The sequence below is a fragment of the Sinocyclocheilus grahami genome, unplaced genomic scaffold (genome assembly GCF_001515645.1).
Source record: "Sinocyclocheilus grahami isolate Dianchi unplaced genomic scaffold, SAMN03320097.WGS_v1.1 scaffold875.1, whole genome shotgun sequence".
In the NCBI taxonomy this organism is placed as follows: Eukaryota; Metazoa; Chordata; class Actinopteri; order Cypriniformes; family Cyprinidae; genus Sinocyclocheilus; species Sinocyclocheilus grahami.
This window is the reverse complement of record NW_015506054.1, coordinates 89,476-109,673: the sequence shown is the minus strand read 5'-3', so window position 1 is coordinate 109,673 and position 20,198 is coordinate 89,476. Positions and strand designations below refer to the sequence as shown.

The following is a 20,198-nucleotide window of genomic DNA, read 5'->3' as shown; positions in this document are numbered from 1 at the left end:
TATATATATATTTCTTCTTCGTTTTCTATTATTATTATTATATTAGTTTTATTTTTTGCAAGTCCTTTTTGTCTATAAAAAATAAAAACAGTGAATAAACTTACAATGTAATGCAATAATCATTATACATAGACTAGTGTGATTGATTCACTTACTTCGGGTTGCATTTTCTTGAAGCATCGTAAGCCAGTGGTTTCTACAATCTACTTAGACTTAATGCTTTTGGAAACATGAAGCTTGATTTCACATGCCATTGCATTTAAAATGTTTCAGAAGTGTTCTGCTTTTTAGTGGCCTTTCGTGTAAACAGACTTGAGATATTATTGGATAATACTGTTTTTCTTATATTTTGATGCATCATTTTTTTTATTACAATAACATGCACTGAATCACACACAATAAGACCAGGAACATTTATTTGGAAAGTAACCAAAAGGTTAATTTTAAGTTTTCGTGATTCAAAAATAAAACTAGTGAGACTAAGAATATCTCATGTTTTAGTCTCCCTTTGGTCAGAGTTCCTGACGCAGAAGCAGAAAGCTGATGGGAGTGAATTCAGCAAACCAAACGCAGGTGAAATCGCAGAGAGGAGGAGGAGACAGCGAGCGCTGACACACACCTTTCTTGGAGCGTCTAGGTTTCGGCGGTGCAGCGGGACGGCGTGGAAGCTGTGCATGTAAGCGGGCTTCTTTATGAAATTAAGTAGCAGACAAGAATGAATGAGAAGCCAAAAGAAAAGCAAAAACCTCACAAAACAAGAAGAAGAATAAGCATTAGCATCAGCAATGAGGAGCCACAGTGAGAAAGAAAGAAAGAAAGAAAGAAAGAGCTAAACCGCCACTGCAGCAAAGCATTCTGGGAAACAAGATCCACATTGTTGCTCTTTGAGCTGCTCACAGTGACCAAAAAAAACAACATTACAACAACAGTTTTGGCACTTGTGCAAAAACAGCAAAGCTTTGTGATCTGAAATGAAATTGTGCAGACTGTCAAACACAAATCTATGGAAGCTTGTTTCTGCCACCGCTTAAAAAATTCAAGTAATTCTAACTTTTTCTCACAATTCAGACTTTTTTCTCTCATTATGCAAAATCGCGAGATATAAACTCGTAATAGCAATAAAAAAAAAGGCAGAATTTTGACAGAAAAACTGAATTGTGAGATATAAACAGAATTGTGGAATCAGTTTTGGCACTTGTGCAAAAACAGCAAAGCTTTGTGATCTGAAATGAAATTGTGCAGACTGTCAAACACAAATCTATGGAAGCTTGTTTCTGCCACCGCTTAAAAAATTCAAGTAATTCTAACTTTTTCTCACAATTCAGACTTTTTTCTCTCATTATGCAAAATCGCGAGATATAAACTCGTAATAGCAATAAAAAAAAAAAGGCAGAATTTTGACAGAAAAACTGAATTGTGAGATATAAACAGAATTGTGGAACATAAATTAGCAATTTGCAAGAAAATGTCAGAATTTTGAGATGTAAACACAGAATTCAGAGAAAAGGGTCAGAATTGCGAGACATAAAGACAAAAATTGTGAGAAAGAAAGTCAGAGATGAAAAGTTGCAATTGCCTTTGTAATTTTTTGTTCTTTTATTCTGTGGCGGAAACAGACTTCCACTTCAACCAGATTAAACTGATTCACGAAATGCAGTGCGGAATTCAGGTGCACTGACTTTGTAGAAATGTGCTATTCTCAGTCAGCCACGATTCAGTAATTTTAAGAGTAAAAAAATCTCCAATAATGAAAAGTGATTAGTATTTGGTTGGTCATGTGATATTGATTTTTCGGGTAAAACAAAACTTTTTTTTACATTATTTTGTGCTATTCATTTCTTCACATGCAACACTTTTTAAGGCAAGACACTACCGGTGAATAGGGTAAAAATCTTTAACTAATAATTATCACTATACTTCCACAGTTAATTAATCACAGTGCATTAAGACAATGCTGAAATATGCAAATGAATGACACATTATCTAATTAAATATGCACTCATTTACATACATTTCCAGAACAAAAATCTGAACACTGGATGAAGCCAGGTTCAAAATCCTTTTCATTTTGTTCACATTTGAAAGGTTTTTACAGAGGAGATTTTGTATTTCTATTTTTATTACTCCATAAATCAGAAAATACTGTCAAAAGCCAGAGAAAAATACATTTTCACCATGTTTTTAGGGATAAAATTTTATACGAATCAGGTGAATAATATATATAAAATTCTCAGTACAAATTTCACAATATAGATAGTAGAGATGCACCGATTGCAATTTTCTTGGCTGATTCCGATTTCCGATGTTTTGTTAGTGTGATCTGCCGATACCGATTTTTGCCGATTTTCTTTCTAAGAACTATAATTGACAGCATATACAAACAAAAATCTACTTTTTTTTTTTCAACGCAAAGTTTTATTTTCATAAAAAAAACACAAGTAAAAAGTCAGTAATAAAATAAGAACAAATATAAAAATTGCAAACAACAGCACAAATAAATGCAATAGAATAAAGAGAGCTATGAAACTAAGTTTTTCAGGTTAAGTAAGTTTTTATTCAGGTAAGAAATACTACAGAAATTCAAGTAATCAAATGTAAAATAACACATCCAGTGTTATTTTAGATTTGATTACTTTAATTTCTGTAGTCTTCATTGTAAAAATTAAATACAGATTATGCTTACCATTAAAGTTATAAAACGTATGGAGTCAAGAGCAGAAAGTGGTTTTCTTTGTCTTTTGTTCTTTGATTAACATGACAGACAGCAGCAGGAATATTGGACTGCGGTCCCTTTAAGAGTTTATCCATGGACCCAATATACTGTTACACAACATGCGTTCTCTTTCTCAACTATTTAACGTTCCAAAACTGACTGTGTTTAACTGGATACTCGCAAGACGGGCATTTTGACATAATTTTGTATTTGAACGTTTTAGCGCAGTTAGCCACTCATTTAGGTATTTGTGGCTCACAAGCTGTTTGAGACCGAGCGCGGCTTGTACGCGCCACTAATATAGATCAGTGGTGGTGTGTGCGCGTTTGGTATAAGCGCAAAACCTGCGGGAATGACTAAAATAATGCGCAATACAAGCACTATTTAACCGGAGCGAATGAGACGAGTGTCTGAGAGAGAAGGGGTCGTCGGAGAGAAGAGAGCGAGAATGTGCGACTGACGTTATTGTCTGTGCCGCTGGTAACAAAACGGATCGGCTCGGAATCGGAAAGAAGTGAGACTGATCGGCCGATCATGAGGAAAATCGGCCGATTCCGATCCCTGGCCGATCGATCGGTGCATCTCTAATAGATAGGAATAAAACTGTAAAGTTTGGTGTTTGTAAGTGCTGCTGAAGCGGAGAAAAACTCACAGCCTTTAGCAATATGTATTGTAACTGACATTTACAGACACAAATACATAAAGTGTTATAAAACAAACATTCAGATGTTTATTTTGGATGTTTTCTTTCCGCTAGTCGGAAAAAGACATGTTATGGAATCAAAACAGGCCAAAATCGACCAATGCATGAAAAAGCAATGGTTTTGCGAAAATAACTGAGAGAAAAACGACTGCATGTATCTTTATGGATTACATAAAAGCACCACTTATCCACTGCTATCACTTTAAGAACTTGATTTTAAGTTCCTCAAAGTTGTTAGCCTGAAACATATTTTAAAGCTCGTGTCTACAAATGTGATTCTAGCTATGCTAAAATGTCAGCTGCGGCTGGATTTTTATGGGTTTTTCTTTGAACGATTACAGGGAGTTAAGATATTTATTTTTATTTTAGAAGCATGCTCAAAATATGACCTTGAATAAATGTCAGTCAGACACAGCTACAGCTCTGCTCCAAAACCTAGTCAGTTGTCTATCTAGACAGCACTTCAAGATCCTGATGTGAAGCTAGGCAGCGACATTTTGCTAATGCGTTTTAATGATTACAGCTGATCTCAATAGAGTTTGATGTTAGCATATGCTCAGTAATCAAATAAGAACTAATATGACATTGCACACACAGGTATTTTGTGAAACATGATATATGTTGGTGTGAAAACTGACACTGAGGTGTAGATGTGTGAGTCTGACGCATGCGCTGATAAACGTACCCATCTTTTCCATTGACGCCTCGGTGGAGAGGAAGCCCTGCATCAGGAGCTGGTCTCTGGTCTCCTCATCATCAACCTGGATCTCTGAAACCATATTACACGGCACATAGCCACGACGGTTACCCACCTCGCCTCGGTAGAAACCATCTGCATCTTTATCCCCATAAACCTGCGGAGCAGAAACACTGCAATCAACCTTACTTTGTTTTAGATGCTTTATGAACAGCAAAATTGTATTTTCTGTGAGGTTTTGCAGGTTGCACTACAGATGCATATTTTGTAGGCTAATGTGGGTGAGAATTGACAGTTTATAAGAATTTCTTTCTTTGTAGTTTTAACCCTATAAAGCCTAGTTTATCAAATAAGGCCTCAAATAATCAGCATGATCACAACTTCGCTGTTAAACCTGTCACACTCAATCTACTGCATGCCTTCTGTCATCTCATTGATGGTTCAGACTTTTTAAAATCACAAGGAGGGTAAGCCACAAACATCCATTGCCAAAGAAGCTGGCTGTTCACAGAGTGCTGTATCCAAGCATGTTAACAGAAAGTTGAGTGGAAGGAAAAAGTGTGGAAGAAAAAGATGCAAAACCAACCGAGAGAACCGCAGCCTTATGAGGATTGTCAAGCAAAATCGATTCAAGAATTTGAGTGAACTTCACAAGGAATGGACTGAGGCTGGGGTCAAGGCATCAAGAGCCACCACACACAGACGTGTCAAGGAATTTGGCTACAGTTGACGTATTCCTCTTGTTAAGCCACTCCTGAACCACAGACAACGTCTAAAAAAAAAGTTTTTGTCGAAAGGTTCAACATAAACTGTTCCATGTCTATTATTGACTATTATTTCATATGACAGGCTTTATAAGATTAAAGACAAATGCATGTGTAAAAATCACAAAGCCAGTCATACCTTGATAATCTGGCCCTCTTTAAAGGGAAGCTCCTCTTCAGCAGCGTCAGGATTGGGTGACATGACTGCAGGATCATATGGGAAGAGGGCAACAAAGACTCTCACCTCATTTTCTTCAGATGCTCTGGGCTCTGCAACACCAAGGAGCAAACACAAACTTGTCAAGAAATTATTTCACAGGACATGTCATGTGACTAACACCTCTAGTATTTATGCAGCAACACACTGGTGGTTGATCTGGACCTGTCATGCCTGTATCACATTTTGGGATTTGTGCAAAGATTTGTTACATTTTTATGCAAACTTCCATGATGCTTGTGAAACATTACAGTCAGTAACCTAATGCACGTTGTCTCCCCTGCCTGAAAACCATAATGGTGTGGCCCAGGCGTGTCCTTAAGTGAGGTAATCATATTAAAACCTCCTGATCCTAAGCCGCCATGAGCCGCTACAGAAACGTGTGCACATCCGTACTGAGCGAGAACGACAGGAAGAGAGAAAGACACACAAATGTCTATTCATATATAAACAAACTGATTTTAAACAATGCTGTCATGGTAGAGATTAAAACAGCATCCAATATAAAAAAACACACCAAACAAGGATTACATTTAAAAGCAAACCAGTTCTGGTTGTCAATGCTGATTGGTCAAGCTAATGCTGTCACAACTAAAAATCACAATTTAGCCACCATCTCTTAAATCTTATTGATTAAATGTATGAAAACAATATTGATGAGCAGCTCAGATTCAACTGTGCTGATCAACTGATTACTGAATGATATGAATTGATTCAGACTATGTAGACAAAAGTAAATTACTGTCAGTCAGGAGTAGATAAAAGTGTCTACTTAATGAATAAATGCAACTGCAAAGATAGAAGTAAATGTAAAGCAGAACACAAAAGCCCCAAAACGCCACTGTATTTTCCCAGTACTCTTTACTGGACATGCATGCAAGATTAAACTGCTGTTCTGTACAATGGAGTCTGACAGCAGGACTCAAGCATCTGTCAGGGTCATCGGGTCAAAGGTCAGTACCCTGAAGTCATAAGGATCAATTTCCTGTTTCTAGATGAGTTGGGTGAGGAATATAGTGTAAAACAGGGACGTATAATCAGTGGTGCTAATAGGTGTCGGTCGTGTTTGTGTTAAGCTCCAGCACTGAGATGTGCTCATCTCATTAGTGAGGATCAAGACCATCTGTAGCAACAATCAAGGGCAGAGCAAAGGAAACAGGACACTTCACAACCTCTGTGTGTCATATTTGAGAGCAAATATGAAGATAAAGGAGGTACCTTTGGGAAAACCACCTTTTGGGGGTGTCCTCAAAGGAAAAACATATTCAAAAATATACTAAATTAATATTTTTTTTAATCGTAAGAGTGCAATGGTGGACTAGGCAACAAAGTTTGGATTTTCTGGCATGTGGTCAGATGTTGTCCACTTCCAAATTTATATGATATCACGGTTACTTTACATTACATTTAGGATCCATAAATGCAAATTTATGGGTTTTCAATTAAATAAATTATATGTCTGATCACTTAGAAAAGTAATAGCACTCCTCAACAAGCCAGTTCTGAATATATTACACGCCAAACTTTAAAGGGATAGATCACCCATAAATGAAAATTGCCCTATGATTTACTCACCCTCAAACCATCCTAGGTGTATATGACTTTCTTCTGTCAGATGAATCCAATCGGAGTTATATAAAAAAATATATTATATAAAATAGTTATATAAAAAGCTCTTCCAAGCTTTATAATGGCAGTGAGTGAGTGTTTCTTGTCAATAGTCCAAAAGAAGTCCAATAAAATGGATCCATCCATCATAAAAAGTGTCCCACACAGCTCCGGAGTGTGAATAAAGGCCTCCTGAAGCGAATCGATGCATTTTTGTAAGAAAAATATCCATATTTAGAAGTTTATAAACCATAATCTGTAATCTCTAGCTTCCACTCTCGTACGCGAGTTCATTCCGCCGGATGACATAGGACATAGTCGTACCATAAGGTCCGGTGAGAATATGCTAGTCTTGCGAGAACCGATGTTTGTTTACAGGAGCAAAGGAAGCAAAGTTTCCTCTGTTTAGCAAAGGTAAACCAGTCTCCTCTAGGCTTATCTCGAAATCCTCTGACATTTTTCTTTACAAATCCTCGTTTTTGAGCTTCTAATTCGTGACCGGTGTTTTGTTTTGCTCTCTTCACTGCACTTTCGCATTCGTCACTTCTCACCGGACCTTACGCTTCGTCCTAAGTCATCCGCTGGAATGAATGCGTTTACGACAGTTAGCGGAAGCTAGAGATTATGGTTTATAAAGTTTTAAATATGGATATTTTTCTTATAAAAACGCATCGATTTGCTTCAGGAGGCCTTTATTCACCCCCCGGAGCCGTGTGAGGCACATTTTATGATGGATGGATGTGCTTTATTGGACTTCATTCGGACTATTGACAAAAAACACTCATTCACTGCCATTATAAAGCTTGGAAGAGCCAGGACATTTTTTTTTATATAACTCCGATTGGATTCGTCTGAAAGAAGAAAGTCATATACACCTAGGATGGCTTGAGGGTGAAAACATTTTCATTTTTGGGTGAACTATCCCTTTAATACTTTGTGTTGAGAAGTTTGATCAAATCACTAACCCTAAGAATGAGCAATAAAAGAGTGAAACAGCCTCATAAAACACTACTAATTAGTTTTATTTAAGCACAACAGAAGTCTCAATTTAGACTAGGCTAGATACATGTGTTGGTTTAGCTAAAACTAAGTTTGAAGAAGAACGGTTAAGAGCAGTTTAAAGATGGGTGGGTTTGCAAGACTCTGAAATGGATAAATGAGAGATAGAGAAAAGGATGTGATCTAAATGGAAGCCGAATGCAGTTCACAGTGAGAGAGAAAGAGGGAAGTGAGAGGTTCTTACCTCTATGCAGTCTAATTTCAGAGCGTGGCGATTTTGGAGTGACATCGCACCACATTGCACCCGGATTTGCCATCGATGCTTCTCTTCCACCTGCCTCCTGGTTTGAGAGAAACAAACAGTTAGATAATGACACCTGTGGGATACAGCCACTAACTAATATCACAGTAACACTTCAGATTAGTGAACACATATTCACCTTTCCCTCGATAAACTTCTAATTTGCTGCATACTGATAGCAAGCAAGGTAGTTGTTTGTAGTAGTTATGTTTAGGTATATGGCAGGGTTGAGGGATCTAGAATATTGTCATGCAAAATAAGGTGTTAATATGTTCTCTATAAGTACTAATAAACAGCCAATATGCTAGTAAAATGCATGCTAATAAGCAACTAGTTAATAGTGAATAGTGTTCCCTAATCTAATGTGTTACCAACATCGCAGTGGAACAACTGAAACATCACACAATCTGCATGTAATACCACATATGAACACTAGGGGCCCCAGGCTAGAACAATCCCTTAGGAGCCACTTGCTTCTAATAAAACATTTTGTAATTTAGCATTTGGAACATTTGCAGTACACAGTGTTCCTGTGTGCAGCTTACTTTGCTCAGCTTGCTACCTGTTAACCAAAAGGCCTGAAACGGTCTACACAACTATATGAAAGAGCTTTAGCTATGTACAACGGACTGCAATTGCATTGGTCAAACGTTTGTTTCTGTGCTTGTGCACCTTCCTAGAGTTTAAAGAAGCCACATATCAACACAATATGAAGTTCTGGCTTCTTAGGCTAATTGCAAATAGATTTGAAATCACTGCTGCAATTTTTTTTGACTGAATTAGCAATTAGCCTGGAGCCCTGAAACATACACACAAGTCAGAAAAGCCATTGCTCAATCGACATTTGATTCCAGATCAACAGAAGCAGCACTTGGGGTTGTTCTTCGTAGCAACACAGTGGAATTATGGGAACAAACAGGAGATCCCTGTGCAAGCACAACATCCAGTTTCATACAGTCCAGTCTCTACTTTAACTGCTCAAGCAGTCTCTGGACAACCTTGAACAATATGTGGCTTAAGAAGCATCCCATTTGTATCAAGCAAAAGAGATGCACTAGAGCAAGTAAACTTATTGAGCGATAATGCACAGCCACAGTCTTAGTACAGCAATGTTCTAACTGAACACTGGGAAGAATAAGACGTAGGACAAATACATAGAGCAGTGCTGCCAGCTACACAACTACAAGTATGAAGATGCCTTGACTAGAGACTGGGTAAAAGGGTGTAGGGTACACAAGCAACTGCAAGGAGCGTGAAGTACAGGCTTAAACCTTTTGCATCCACAGTGAAATTAGTGTTGGAGAGTCATTGTATACTTGTTGTAATCCCATATGCCACAGTAGCTGTCAGTATGTGATAAATGAATGCATTTGAAATGTTAGCTCCATGTAGAGTTGGGAATAAATAACATTCAGAACTGACGTTTTGTTTTTGTCTTTCAGTTCCATTAAAGGGATAGTTCACCCAAAAATTAAAATTCTGTCATTAATTACTCAACCTCATGTCGTTCCAAACCCATAAGACCTTTTTCGTTCATTTTCGGAACACAAATGAACGAATGAACAATCTGAGAGCTTTCTGACCCTCCGTACACAGCAAGGTAACTACCACGTTCAAGGCCCAGAAAGGTGCCAAGAACATCGACAAAATGGTCCTTGTGACATCAGTGGTTCAACCATAACTTTATGAAAAGACTCGCAACCTTTGGGTTACAAGTCCGACTCTCTAACCATTGGGCCACGACTTCCCCCTTTATAAAAAAAAACCAAAAACAAAAACACGACCCATGCGCGTACTTTCCCCTGCTCGTAAACAAGGTGCAGCGCATGTGGGTTCTACGTCAACAGCATCACGAGCATGCGTCATGTTACTCTCGATAATGGCAGTAGATGGTAACTCGGGGGAGAAGAACTGATTAATACAGTCGTTATTTTTGTTTTCTTTGCACACAAAATGTATACTTGTAGCTTTGTAAAATTACAGTTGAACAACTGATGTCACATGGACCATTTTAACAATGTTCTTACTGCGTTTCTGTGCCTTGAACGTGGTAGTACCCTTGCTGTCTATGGACGGTCAGAGAGCTCTCAGATTTCATCAAAATTATCTGAAGGCGAGACATTGCAGGTGAATAGGGTAAAACAATTTAATACTAATTATCACCTTACTTACCCAGTTGATTGATTACATTGATAATTGCAAAAAAATGTTGTATTACAAGTTTTCTAAAATGTTATGTTTAAATATGCAAATGAGGCATTATTTAATGAAATATGCGCTAATTTGCATACATTTCTAGTACAAAAATTAACACTGGATGAAGTCAGTTTCAAAATTCTTGTTTATTTTTTTTGACATATTAGAGGCAAATGTTTTTACATAGGGAATTTTGGGCATCTCTTTTTGTCACTCCATAATTCAGAAAATACTTTGAACAGCCAGAAAACAACATATTTTCACAATTTTTGGGGGAATAAAATGTTGTATATAATCAAGCAAATTATATATGAACAAATCCCTCTGTAAAAACCTTCAGAATACAGACAGGAATAAAAAAATTAAGTTTGGTGTGTGTAAGTGTTACTGAAGTGGAGATTTATGGCTCAGTGTAGGAGAAAAAACTCATTTTGAGAAAACGGCCTTTATAATATGTATTGTAATTGAAATCTATTGACACAAATAAATAAAGTGCTATAAAAGAAATCACCCAAAAATTAAAGATGTTTTCTTTCTACTAGTCTGAAAAAACACTTTATGAAAAGCCAAAAAGCCCAAAATCTCAAAATTGACAGGTGCATGAAAAAGCAATGCTTTTGCTTGCAGTGTCTCCCCTTAATTTGTGTTCCGAAGATGAACGAAGATCTTAGAGGTTTGGAATGACATGAGGGTGAGTAATTAATGACAGAATTTTCATTTTTGGGTGAACTATCCCTTTAACAGGTTTGGAACATCTGCATTCTTCCTGAACAACTTAACATGAAATATACATATCAGAGGTGCTAGAATGTGCGGCAATGCCATAATATTGTCCATTCTAAAATGATTAATTAATGAAAATGTTAAGTAGCACTGGAACCACAGTTGCTCAGTTCCTTTAGATTGCTATTGCTAACTCCAGCAATAACTCCAACTCTGGCCCTTGAGGTCCACTTTAATGCAGATTTGAGCTCTAACCTTAATCAAACACACTTGAACCGGCTAATCAAGGTCTTCAGGATTACAGGCAAGTTAGTTTGTTCAAAGTTGGCGCTAAACTCTGCAGGAAAGTGGACCTTGAGGGCCAGAGTTGAGAACCCCAGCTCTAAGCCTTCCAACTAAGATACTACAAGTTACAGTGAACTGATCAGAATAGTGATGGATGTGGGTGCCAACTTGCACTTATCTTCTCTTTCAGGACCCAAAAGGTTTTAGCCATCTCCTAAAGGGATGGGCAGGCTCTCAAAAGGAGCATCTCAAGGGAAAGATGGCTGTGGTACAACAGGAGACGGATGGACAGAGGACAACCCACCCATGAGCGGCTACTTGGGGGCAGCTCTGGCTGGGGTCTGCATGTCAGGGGCAAGTGGTGGTACTTATTGTTACCGCCTTCCACCCACCACTCCGAGCTCATTTGGTCTAACACCACTTCTCCTGGCTCAAACAGCTGATGCTCCTCATCGTTATCGGTTCCATACTCTATGTCAATCTCTGTTGTGGGTCCAGTGGGTGACTTCACACGTTGTACGGTCTTGCTAAGTAAATATGGTCCCTGCACTGTTCCTGAAGTCATCTGGCTACGTAGCAAGGCCTCTCTCCTGAGTCGGTCGCCATGGCCTTTGTGCGATTTGCGGTGTGCAGCCACACTTACAGAACTAGGTCCAGCATACAGGCTACTGTCAGAGTCCAACTCCACCTCCACCTCCTCATCCAGATAGCTGATGGTGTCCACCGTGTCAGCGTAATGCACTCTGGGTCTAGTCCTGACTGGTGCAGTCCCTTTGTACCTCACTACTGGCAAATCGGATTCCCTTTTATGTCCATGATTGTGATGGTGGGGGGAATGTCGGCGACTCTCATGTCCACACTGATGGCTCTTGCCAGAAGCAATCCAACCTGGGCAAGGTCTGGTGTGGGGCTCCGATTCAGTATTGTCTTCATCTTCGGTGACTTCTGGGATGCTGAAGAGCTGTTTGTTGTGGTAGGCTTGAGGGGGGAGCTTTGTAATCCTCTCTAAAATTTCTTCATCACTGTCAGTTTCCCACATTTCAGACTGGGGTTGTTTTAGAGGAGCATTGGGAGTTACCAGAGTAGGAAAGGAGCATGGTGATAGATCGAGAACATACAGACGAGGCAAAGGTTTTGTTCGGTGTCAAAAGTCGGAAGTAGAACAAAATGAGAAAAAGAAACAAGAAAATTAAAATGCAACAGAGGAAATATTAGAACAGAAAGAACCTAAATGACAAGTATGGCTAACACTGTGTCCCAACAAGTTTCCACTTGTCAATCAGAACATATTGGATGTTTAACATACAATTATATTGATCAGGATTTTGAACCAGTGACATTTCACTGTGAGCAGGATTACCTGGTGCAATACGAACAAAATGTCCTGCCACCTGCCACATTGCAATAGGACTCAACATTTGGTCCAAAGGGTCACTGAGGAATACTACAGCATTCATGTGCATGTACATACCCTGCCTGTAGGAGCTGTACTGTAACCTCTGGAGGAGACGTCAGCGATAGGCTCAGAGTGCAGATCTTCCTCCTCTTCCTCCAGTATATCAGACAAATCAGACCGACTGCTCTCCCCATGGTAGTCTGGGGGAGGGTCCATAAGACCACCAGCATAGACCTGATAGCGTTCCACAAAAACAACAACTTCAATGCAGTTTTCTGAGACACCAGGACAAGGGTGTCCAATGTTGCTTCTAAAGGGCTACCTTTCAGTTGCAACTTGCCCCAACACACATGTCTGGAAATTTCTAGTAATTCCAAAGACCTGGACTAGCTGGTTCAAGTGTGTTTAATTGGGGTTGGAGCTAAACTTTGTAAAAGAGTGGCCCTCCAGGAGCAGGACTGGGCACCCCTGTTCTAGGACAACACATATGGCGCTTTTCCACTGCGTGGTACGACTCTGCTCGGCACGGCTCAGTACGGCACGGCACGGCTCGGCTCGGTTTGCGTTTCCGCTGCAGTTTAGTATCGCTTTAGAGTGGGCGGGATTATTCACATGTCGTTATAGTTGCGCCGCCTCTACTGCCGCGACTCCTGAAAAACATTTTCATTCCGTGTCGCCGAAGCTCTCGCTGGATCTGCTCCTCTGCTATCAACGAGAGGAATGTCTGTACTTCCTCAACAGACAACGAAACTTTTGGTTGTTAAAAAAAGGTGCGCTCATTGAAAACAGTTGCGTTCGATCCTTCGCAGGCTGTGCTGATTTAAATCTAGCGGTTCTGTTGTGTTTGTGTCGCAAGTTCAGTGACGCAGGTAGTGACGATTCTCTCCGGCCAATCTGTGATCAGCAGAGTTTACACGTCACGTTTTGGTAATGGTACGGTACCGTACAAAGCTGTAACATGCAGTGGAAAAGTGCCAATAGTGATTCATTTAAGTCTCTCTGCTGGAATAAATTAGTATATTAAGGAAAGAAGATTATCTTTGAGGGCATTGGTAAGATACTCAACATGAGCGCAGTCCAAAATTATAATGAGTGAATAGGGACACACATGGTCTCCAGATTTGGTTTGGAAACTGACCTTTATTCGAGGTTGAGGTACAGGCCGCAGGAACTCCTCTATGGACACAAGTCTGGTGTTTTCCCTGTCCTCCTCGGGCTCTGACTCAAAGGGTGACGGATTGGGAGGTCTCAGTGGGTGCGTATCTGGAACATCGAGAGGGTCCTTTCCTGGGATGTTGACTTTTGGGGAGGTGGAGCTGGGTGGTGGTGTGTGAAGTTTGGCACGGGGGTCCTCCAAGAAGTCGGAGAGGGAGGCAACAGGACGCTGGCCTCCTGGGCTGTCTGTCTCTCTGCCTGGGTTCTGCACAGCAGGAGTCACACTGGACTGCACTGGCACTGATGCAGGTACAACAACAGGTGCAGGTATGGGTGCAGACATGGGCACTGGCATGGCGGCAAGTGCCACAGGACCTGGCACTGTAATGGACACTGGTGTGGGCATGGGTAACGGTGTGGTCAAGGGAGCAGGTACGGCCATGGACGTTTGTGTAGCAACAGGAACAGGCATGACCATGGGTGCAGATACACTCACCTGTTGATGGAGATGCTTTATTAGCTTAACCCTAAACAGAACCATACATCCCAGATCTCTGCACACAGACAATGTATCTCACCTAAAATAAAACCAATTCTACATTATATTGTAAATGAGCATAGGCTGAAGCAGTGTCTAAAGCTTAAAGCAGAAGGTTACTGGTCTTAGGCCAAAATTCAAACATCTGCACTTTAGAGGAAAGTTCTGTGTGTTTTCTAAAGAATAAAATGAATTGGGAGAGCTATAAGACATACAATAATTTTGTGTGAGGAACAGATCAAAATTTAACATCCCCTGCAGTTCTAAATTATCTTTTGTTGTTTGAGTATTTTTAAATATGGCACAAGGAGATGCTCCAGGGTTACAAGTAGAGGGCCATTATGCAACATTACTGTTTGCCTTCAGAAATTTCTGAACAAAGTGATCTAGTCATACAGTACACTGTTATAATACTTTTATGGTGCTCTTTTTCATTTATGGATCTTGATAGCATAAATCCCCATTCAGTTTCACTATATGGAAAAAAGCAGCACGGACATTCTGCTAAACATCTCCTTTTGCATTCAACAGAATAAAAGAAAATTAGATTTTAGATTTTTTGTTAAACTCACCGTAGAGTTTGCACGTGAGGAATATAGTGGCAGTGCCTCCTGTGCTGGCATGGCAACCGTCAGAGGTGCAGCTGATGTTGGGTTTGCCCAGGCTTCTACATAAGATGCAGGAGAGGAAGGGGCCTCACGAGCGACTGCATTGGGTGCATTGACGTAGACTCCCCGAACAGGACCAGTGGTGTGTTCGTTCAGTGTAGCAGCGTGTGCCAGAATGGGCGTTTTGGCAGCAGAGAGAGATGTGGCACAGACAGCAGGATCTGGGTTGGCACTGGCCGTGAGGACACTGGCGGTGGCTGGCACAGACTGGCATTGAGGCAATGAGACACCGGACATGATGGCAGGCAATTTGGCGGGCACATTCACCGGCAATGAGTCCACCGACTCACCAAAAGCTGACATGGTCCGTACGGTGAGCTCATGAGCCGCCTGTAATGTCTGGATCTGAGATGGACCAATCAGAGCGCTGCCTGCTGTGGGTGACGACACCTCTAATACCTGAGGACAGAGATGAAAGTGTTTTACACACTTATTGTATGACTTGTAATATAAAAATATAAAGTGGACTTTTCAGAAGAATTCTTTGGTTCACCTTCTTCTTGTCAGCATAGATGGTGTAGCCAGTGACTCGTACACCATTGGATGTCCCAGCGGCATCTATAGTAACGGGCAGCCAGCTGATCTGAGCTATTCCCGGAGATGGGCCCTGCTCCAACTGCACATCCAAAGGAGCATCAGGAGGACCTGGAAGACAAGGGAAAGGGTCAAATGTCAAACCAAAGGATGTTGAAGTTAAAATTTAATCAAAATGGACTCTTTTAATACATGTTCCTGGTCTGGTTGTGCACATCATCAGTTAATCTTTGCATCTCACCTGCAGTCAGGGTTGTGAAAGAGGTCACTGCGGTTTTGCGTTCTCGGCACTCCGGCGGTAGTTCCCAGGCAGTGCGGTGCGGCCTAGCCTCCACTTTAATGTTGTAATGCATGTTGGGTGTGAGGTTACTGAGGCACAGTAAATAGCATCCTGCCTTTACCAGCTCGCACTCCTCATCGTTTAAAGACACAATGTGCACATAGTTACTGTTGCTAGGCAGCCAGGTGAGACTGGCTGAGGTAGCCGTGACGCGTTCAACGTGCAGGTGAGTCGGTGCTACGCACACGTCCCGTCCGACTAGTATACTGCAACGTAGTTGATCAGAGTTGCCACGCTCCGTCAGGCACTGCACCGCAATCCGATATGCCTTCTGTGCCAAATCCAGCCTCTCCAGAACGGCCTTCGTTTGGGTACCAAATGGCACATTGAGACGCAACTCGTGGTCCACATAGACGTTATAGCTAAACACAGAACCCCAACCGGCCGGGACAAGTGGAGACTCCCAGCCAATGATGATACTCATGGCTAACTGCTTGATTAGTGTTAGCTTGCGGGGGTAAGGCACAGTGTCCACCCCTACCTCCTCTAGATCTAAGTCCAAGCCGTTAGTGAGCGGGGCAGCCAGGGCAGGGTTCGAGGGGTTAGCTTTGGCATTGTCACCAGGAGCCGAGGCTGTTGTGGAGGTCTCCGTCCTCTCGGAGGCGCTGTGGGCGAAACGTAAGTGGTGTTGGTGCAGCCGCTCACTGCCGCTGTGGAAGCTGCTCTCCTGGAAGGAATTATGGGACATATCGCTAGCCTGGTGAGGGTGCGAGCTCATGAAGTCGTCGTCTGACATGTGCTCCACAAAGTTAGAGGGAACGAGGCCTCTTCTGCCGTCCATCAGCTCGCCTACAGAGGGTGACAGAAAGATGGTCTAACACATTAGTGCTGGTTGTAGGTAGTGTTGTTGAAGGATATTTATTACATGGCTGGCTCTGTGGAATACTTGATTCTGATTGGTCAGTCGCGACATTCCGAGGTATGTTATCCCTCGATAACAACCGGTAAAAGCTGATAACACAGGCTCATCTGGGTAACTGAAGTCGGCACTATACTCTTGCTAGGAAAAAATTTTCTTGGTGGAAGCTTTGCGTTTGGTTAGCTAATAAAATATTAAAACTCAATTCAATATTATGTGTACAATTATTTAATTATGTCATCCTGGTATTGCGAACTCGCTCTCTCGTTTCATACAAACGCAGCTGCTGCCATTTTGCGACGATTGTTTTGTACGCTGTAATGGATTATAAGATAACTAAAGCCGGGCTCACACTGTGCGATCTTTTACAAGTCCTTTAGGATTGTACTTGTCAGACTGTACGAACATGATGATCATGTCACACTGTGGGATCTCAGTTGTCATTAATGTAAGTTCTCAAGACGTGTTAAAAAAGGGTGCGCGCAAGAAAATTGTCCGGAGTTTTACCTTATCAACCCATGCACATTCAGTGACTGCGAGCTGGATTGCACGTGGGGCTGTAATGTTGCCTATCATTAAAAGTATATGAATGGCGGCAATACCGATGTATTTAAGAAGAATAGTGTAAGCAGCACTACACACCCACATGAAAACAGCAGCGCAACCGGTGTTTATCATAGCAAAAGCAATGTATCATGAATTCCGTGAGATGAGGACAAGAGCGCCGGAGTTTATGCGGTTAGAAGAAATCTCTAACATTAATTCTGATCATGGTTTGTCTTGAAAAACGAATTTCGTCTGAGGTCAAATTTGATCGCAATGGCCATTAATTGGCTCTTGGTGAACATGTCAAACTAACGATCAAAGACTACAGATTTTAGCCTAGGATTATAGGAATCTTTTAGGATTTTCAAAATTTGTCTCAGACGACTAAATTGTGGCCAAAATCGCACAGCGTGAGCCAGGCTTAACAAACTGGTGAGATTTTAAAACAGTTTTGTCTTATATCAATATCTTTTATCGCCATAAGTATGTGGTGAAATGTTGTGTGATAAGTGGTATGACAGCACTGTATCCCTTAAATGTCAGTTTAGTTTGAACTTGCCACTTGCTCGCAAATGCTGTGTTCACGGAAGCTTTGCGTTCAAATATTTCATATCAAATCTCTGCTTCGCATCAGGGTCCTGATCACCCTGTTGGGGGTTATTCTGCGATAACAACCCGCTACATTATCCCTTACTTAAACTAGATTTTTAGAAGTTTAGAAGTGAGAACTGAATTCGATTTTTACATTTTCTGACCAAAACTGTGATGAGAAGTAGACACACACGCACACAATGCATATACAGTATATATGTTTATATCTATACATGAAAAAAAACAATTTTACTATTTTTTATATAAATCAATGATTTAAATTTTTTTTTTTTAAATTACTTAAAAAAATTACTAAAATATTTGTTTGTAGGTGACCAAATACTTATTTTACAGAGGAATTTACCAATTAATCCTTTAAAAATCCTACATTGTGTTTTTCTGGATTTTTTTTTCTCATTTTGTCTCTCATAGTTGAGGTATACCTATGATGAAAATTACAGGCCTCTCTCATCTTTTTAAGTGGGAGAACTTGCACAATTGGTGGCTGACTAAATACTTTTTTGCCCCACTGTACATATATTTTCAGCATTTATGAAAAACAAATGTATTATTAATTACAAAAAACAATGACTTCAATGTAAAGTAAAAACATTAATACAAATATATCATAAATACTTATTTTTCAATATTTATGAAAACCAATTTTATTATTCATTAAATCAATTATTTAAAAAAATGTAAAAACATTAATAAAAATATAATAAATATAAATTTTCAGCTTTTATGAAAAAGTATTTTATTACTTATTAAAAATCAATGATTCTTTTTTTTTTTTTTACAAATGTTACAAAATGTAAAGAATACTGAATTACGCATACTGAATGATCACTACAAAAGAAAGCAACAAGCTAAAAAGTCAGCTCACTTGTCTGTTTTTAACCATGATAATTCAAAATAAATACCTATTTCTGATAAACTTCTGCGGTCTGTTTTTGTGTGTGTGTGTGTGTGTGTGTGTGTGTGTGCTTGTGCATCCTTCTGGAAATTTGAACATTTAATTTTTTCTTGCTCCACACACCAGAAGATATGCTGGTCTCATTTGAGTGCAACAATTAAATAATAATAAAGTAATAAAATGGTAAAAAGTAATACAACATTTTAATAAATAAACTCACCCTCATAGAAGCCGTCATCATCCATGTCGCCATAGACGTAAATGTACTCCCCTGCTGTGAGGGGCAGCTCGACCTCTGGGTTATCATTAGGGCCATCATAGGGATTGTAACTGCATTTAGACAATAAAACAAACCTCCATTTAAAGTGTCATTTGATCGATGTTAAGATACTTTCCTACTTTAATATGCAGAGACAACTGTATCATTTAAGCAAACCATTCATAGGTTGGTTTTCTCTACGACACTGCAGTTCAGCACATGCTGTAAACTCCTAAGCACAAATCAATAAATTAAGTTTAATGCTGTTTACCTGTAACGTGCGATGAAGACCTGGAGTTTTGCTGCTCCTTTAGTGACCGAATACGGTGCTGGAGAAACGTCAACGTCCAACTCCTCAACTTCACTAGCAGTGTCCACCTGAAACACACATCAACACACACTCAGAATATTGAACAGATGACTGAAATAAGAGCATTGAATGTGTGAAACGGGTTTGATGTCTTTTTAAAATGTACATTTACCAGCCAACAATTAGGTAATGAGATTACCAAACCAGTACATCTCAAACTTGTGGGTTGTGAAAAAAGGGTCGTAAATGAGTTCTAATATGGTACCAGGGCTATTAACATTTAAAAAAAAAAAATTCTCTTTACGATGGTTTAAAGTATCTTCGGTGAAAAAGGCCAAGTATAAGAAGACATTCATCTCAACCACCACTAGCATTTTAAATAGAACTTTTTAATTAATTTTATAGTTTTTTTATATATATATATATATATAATTATTTTCTTATTTTAATTTTACAGTTTTTATTTATTTTATTTTTGTCATTTTTATTTATTTATTATTATTTTTTTTGTAGTATTATATTTTGAATTCATTTTTATTTTTAATTATATTTTAATTTTGAAGTTTGAGTAAGTTCATTGTTTTTTAATTTTAAAATTAAATTTTTTTTTTTTTTAAATATGTCTATTTATTTATTATTTTATTATTTTATATGTCTATGTATTTAATATTATATATCAATGATTTGAACTACAACTATTTTTGTTATTTCGTTTTAAAAATGTCTATTTCATTTTTAATAATTTTTTATAATTTTTTCAAAAAGTTTGCTGACCCCTGTACTAGACACGAGTTTTATTGCAGTAGTATTAATATAATATTATAGTATTTTGTTGTATTTTCAATTCACTTTTATCCCCCCCCCCCCCTTTTTTATATTT

General features: G+C 39.4%; 1 protein-coding gene across 1 annotated transcript in view; it reads right to left on the bottom strand.

The window, feature by feature from the left end:
* The window catches only part of LOC107563427 (peripheral-type benzodiazepine receptor-associated protein 1-like), a 55,614-nt gene that overhangs the window by 7,757 nt on the left and 27,659 nt on the right, over positions 1 to 20,198 (bottom strand). The window contains exons 14-25 of the mRNA XM_016248304.1: positions 19,280 to 19,386; positions 18,970 to 19,079; positions 15,739 to 16,626; positions 15,457 to 15,608; positions 14,868 to 15,362; positions 13,741 to 14,253; positions 12,678 to 12,836; positions 11,511 to 12,251; positions 7,946 to 8,042; positions 5,017 to 5,147; positions 4,102 to 4,270; positions 620 to 688 (exon numbers count right to left, since the gene is read on the bottom strand). Coding sequence (XP_016103790.1) covers positions 620 to 688; positions 4,102 to 4,270; positions 5,017 to 5,147; positions 7,946 to 8,042; positions 11,511 to 12,251; positions 12,678 to 12,836; positions 13,741 to 14,253; positions 14,868 to 15,362; positions 15,457 to 15,608; positions 15,739 to 16,626; positions 18,970 to 19,079; positions 19,280 to 19,386 — 3,631 coding nt within the window. The remainder of the gene's footprint in view (positions 1 to 619; positions 689 to 4,101; positions 4,271 to 5,016; positions 5,148 to 7,945; positions 8,043 to 11,510; positions 12,252 to 12,677; positions 12,837 to 13,740; positions 14,254 to 14,867; positions 15,363 to 15,456; positions 15,609 to 15,738; positions 16,627 to 18,969; positions 19,080 to 19,279; positions 19,387 to 20,198) is intronic.